The following is a 4,054-nucleotide window of genomic DNA, read 5'->3' as shown; positions in this document are numbered from 1 at the left end:
TGTTTCCTAGATTGGTTAGGCCCATAGTGACAAAGTCGAGGTTGTGAAATAATTCGGTAAGAGAAAACTTTGGGAAAAATCGGTAAAAGTCGGGAAAACAAAAGATTGATTAAAAAGTAAAAACTAATTATTTTAAGTATAAAAATGTATTTTATATATTAAATAACGAAATACTTTAAAAAATAATTCATGATTTTTAAAAAAAAATCAAGATTAAATCACTATTATTAAGTGATTCAATCAATAACTATTAAAATCATGATTTAATCACAGACTTTTTCAACAACAAAAAAAAATCGCAGATTTTTGTCACTGTGGTTTAGGCCAGGTTAGTGGGTCAATAAGCCCCGGCCGGCCATACCCATCACACTGATCATTATAACTTTATAGGGGAATCTAAACTTAGGGTTTTTTTAATAGACCTTTGGATGGTAATGATCCAAGGGTTAAGATCAATTTTGAAGCATAGAATATTTGATGATCAGACAAAGGGTCATGGTTATATCATTAGTTTACTTAAGTAGATAATTAAATGGGAAAGAATAGAAAAAAGGGGAAAAAGTATGGTCTTAAAGAAAGAACTAGAGTGCCTGCCTTGTCCAGCCCTTTTGACAAGGAAGCAACAGCAAGACTGTCCACCCATGTCAATGATTAAAGGTTTTTCAGACAACAATTCAGAGACATGGAGATAGCAAAAACATATACTAACCCCACCTCACAAGTCTTCCACTTGCACCCAAACCACATCTCAACATCAAGGTAGCAGATATTGTTTCTTACCTTGAAATTTCAAGGTAATTTACATTTTGACACAAATAGGTATTGTAAATTAACCAAGGATGCAAACATGTCTAAAAAAAAATGATTGAAAAAAGAAGTAAAATAAAATTTCTACCAAATTCACACATAGAACTATTAAACATAGAAGATTAATGGAAGTACAATAAACCCATTTCAAATCAATCTTTGGATCTCTAATGCAACATGGGTTTCTTGTTAGGAGTTCTGATTTTTGAAGGAGAAGAAGATAATGGGAGTACCTGTGATGAAGTTGAATGATGATTAGGTGTGTGGTGATGGTGATGGTGATGAAAGTCTCTCTCTTTGTTCTTACCCACAATGATTGTGATAAAAGACCCATCTTCCTCATTTGTATCAGCAGACCTAGAAGTGTTTTGGACCTTTTCCTCAGTTTCTTCCAGCAATTTTCTTTTATAAAGCTTCTCTTCTGCATCCTTCAAGAACTTGAATGTTGGAGGAGGTGAGGACCTAATCTTGTTTATCTCTGCATCAGTAGATGATTCAAAGAGAGGGTTGAATCCACTTTGGTAGTAACTTTCCATAAGGGTATGAGGAGGAGTGAAGAATGGTGGAGAAGATAAAGGAGTTAAAAATGGGGTCTCCACTGTAAGAATAAGATCACTTAAGCTTCTACTTCTAGACCCTTTTCTGCTTTTATTACCTCTAGACTTGCCATCATCAGACTCTAAATCCTCCTTTGTTTCCTCTTTAATGGTGAAGAGAAATCTTGGTGGGCCTGAGAGATTGTGCATCCTCATGAGTTCTGCTTCCACACCATCATCTCCAAAGGGTTTTAGAAGAAAATCCTTGCTTGAGTTTGAATGCAAGTGAAGTTGGGTTTCTGGTTCATGACCATGGGTATCTGTCATTCTCACAGAGTTGCAGAGTTCTTGAGGGTTTAGAGCTGTGGAACTCAAAGAAGATGGTTTCTTCCAGCAGAATAGATAAAAGAGCTCTCTTGCAGAGCTGCTGTAATCATCTTCAATGTCTCTGTTGGTGATTCTCTTCTTCCACCATAATAAGTAGTATAGCTCTGCTACAAGAGCCAAGAAGAGACAACCAAAAACCAAGCTTAAACCAATTCCTAAACTGCTCAACGATCTCATCTGTCTCTGTAAATCAAATCCCAAAGAGATTAATTCAAGAAAGGGTACTTAAAAATCTCAACTTTATCTGAAATATCTCATCACAGAATCAGTGTAAAACCTCACACTTCAAGCAAAATTCACCCAAAAAAAAAATAGAACTTCTGAAAAATCTCACCTACCCAAGAAATTAAAACAAACCCAACACCCACACCATCACCTTTAAGCTTTAAATGGAACTCATATAACCCAAAACCCTCATCTTCCTTAAAAGCTACTATAGATCTCTACTTTGCCTGGAAAATCACAAAACCCAAAACTAAAAAGCTGCTAAAATGACCAAAGATCCAATCTTGTAATCTGAAATCACATTAAAAAAACACAAGTTATGATTAATTGCTCCAGCATCCTAGCTATGGCACGAACCCATGTTAGGAAAAACCCTTCATTTTGACATAACTGCTAAAATCTGATCTTTTGGTCCAAAACATATACAGCCCAGAATAGAAATCCTGTAAAAAGGTAAAACTTCTGAAAAATCTCATCCTTTTATCTTATTATTAAGATAAAGGTCATTTAAAGATACCCCCTCCATGTCTTGATGAATATTTGAGATACCCTTATGTTTTCAAAATAGTGGCATACATTTTTGTATGTGTTTGGTAACACTTATGAAATTTGAATGAAGATGGGCCACTTTTAAAATTCATCAGACTTCAAAAATTTTATTTCTGTAAGTTTCATTTTAGATTTCAAAATTTTGAACTTTTAAACCAACAATAAGAGACGTTAAATGAAAATTCTAAAGTCTGATTTATAATTTCTAGACTTCATATTTTAAAATATTATCAAACATAGTCTTAACCTTGGTCTCTCCAAATAAATTAATAAAATGACCTAAGTGCCATTGCCTTCAATCTTTAATAAAAAAATCTTTTTTTTTCTTTAAATCTTATCTTCAATCCACCGCCTTCAACTTTGACTTAAGCCCTTATAGAAAACCCTTGATTTTTCTATCCACACAGTCAAAAGACGACTGATTTTAAAAATAAAAATCCAAAATTTTATTAGAGGCTGAATATGAGGGCTTTTAGATCAATTTTCATTAATTAGGGGTATCTCATATATTTACTAAAACATAATTGTCTATCTAAATCACCCTTGTGACTCTACAATCAACGAGCGCGGTGAAGGGTCGTATTCTTCGAGGGAAGTTCACACGGGCACAGAAATATTAGGGAATTTGCCCTCCAGTGTTCTGTTATACCCACTCATGCCCCTACAAGTTCTTATTTTGAGGACAGCTACCTTATCTACATAACTGCTTTGAACGTACGCAATGCAGAAAAATACGCAAAAGGTAAAAAGAGATATTATTTTGCCACACGCACACCAACTTTTGCCAATGGCCCCCAATTCACATGTAAATCACGAAAGGGTTAGTAGCACACATCTTGCGGTGCCATTAGTAAACGTTGGTGTGGCAATAGAAGCTCTCCAAGTAAAAATAGAAAAATTAACGAAATCAGTACAATAGTTTCAAGGTTTGATTTTCCAAATAGTATATTAATTGAAATATTAATTTTCTTACCTTCTAAGGTTAAACCATTGTTTTAAAACTCATTAAATCGACTTGAACTACATCTTGGCTTGATTGGATATCAAGGTGAATCGGACGAATCTTGATGGAACCAATTTGTTGAGTCAACTTGTGGCAAATCATCAGGTTAACTCGACCAAATTATATAACAGTATATAGTATTTTATGGAAAATAAAAGATTTAAACATTATTTTAAAATATTAAAAACATTTTTTTGGTCAAAGATTTATAGATTTAATATGTTTTTTATTTTACTAACTGATTCCTCAATTGTCAACTTGACACGACCCAATTTGAAGTCGACCGAGTCTTTTTGAGTTTTAAAACAGTGTTTTATTTATGCAACGTTGTTAAACTATTTAATATCTTTCTTTTTAATGATATTTATTTCATTCATTTGAGATTTTAAGTTCAATATTTTATACTTTTTTGAAGAGAAAAATTGAGTTAAATGCAAATTTTTTACTTCAAAAGCAACAGATGAGAGCATGGTTTTAAATCTCGGCCTAGACTGAAATGACTCATCCGATACATCTCAGTATCGTCCACGAACAAGACGAATAGACA

General features: G+C 33.5%; 1 protein-coding gene across 1 annotated transcript; it reads right to left on the bottom strand.

Moving 5' to 3' along the window:
• Nucleotides 1-865: 865 nt before the first annotated feature.
• Nucleotides 866-2,396, bottom strand: LOC147399960 (uncharacterized). Its single transcript, XM_086445538.1, has 2 exons — nt 2,069-2,396; nt 866-1,913 (listed from the first exon to the last, which is right to left on the bottom strand). Exon 2 carries the CDS (start codon nt 1,905-1,907, stop codon nt 975-977), a length of 933 nt encoding a protein of 310 aa, XP_086301664.1. The 5' UTR covers nt 1,908-1,913; nt 2,069-2,396; the 3' UTR covers nt 866-974.
• Nucleotides 2,397-4,054: the final 1,658 nt, after the last annotated feature.

The sequence above is a fragment of the Akebia trifoliata genome, chromosome 6 (assembly GCF_017979445.1).
Source record: "Akebia trifoliata isolate Shusen 1 chromosome 6, ASM1797944v1, whole genome shotgun sequence".
Taxonomy (NCBI): Eukaryota; Viridiplantae; Streptophyta; class Magnoliopsida; order Ranunculales; family Lardizabalaceae; genus Akebia; species Akebia trifoliata.
The sequence above is the reverse complement of the archived record's forward strand: the minus strand, read 5'-3'. Positions and strand labels throughout refer to the sequence as shown.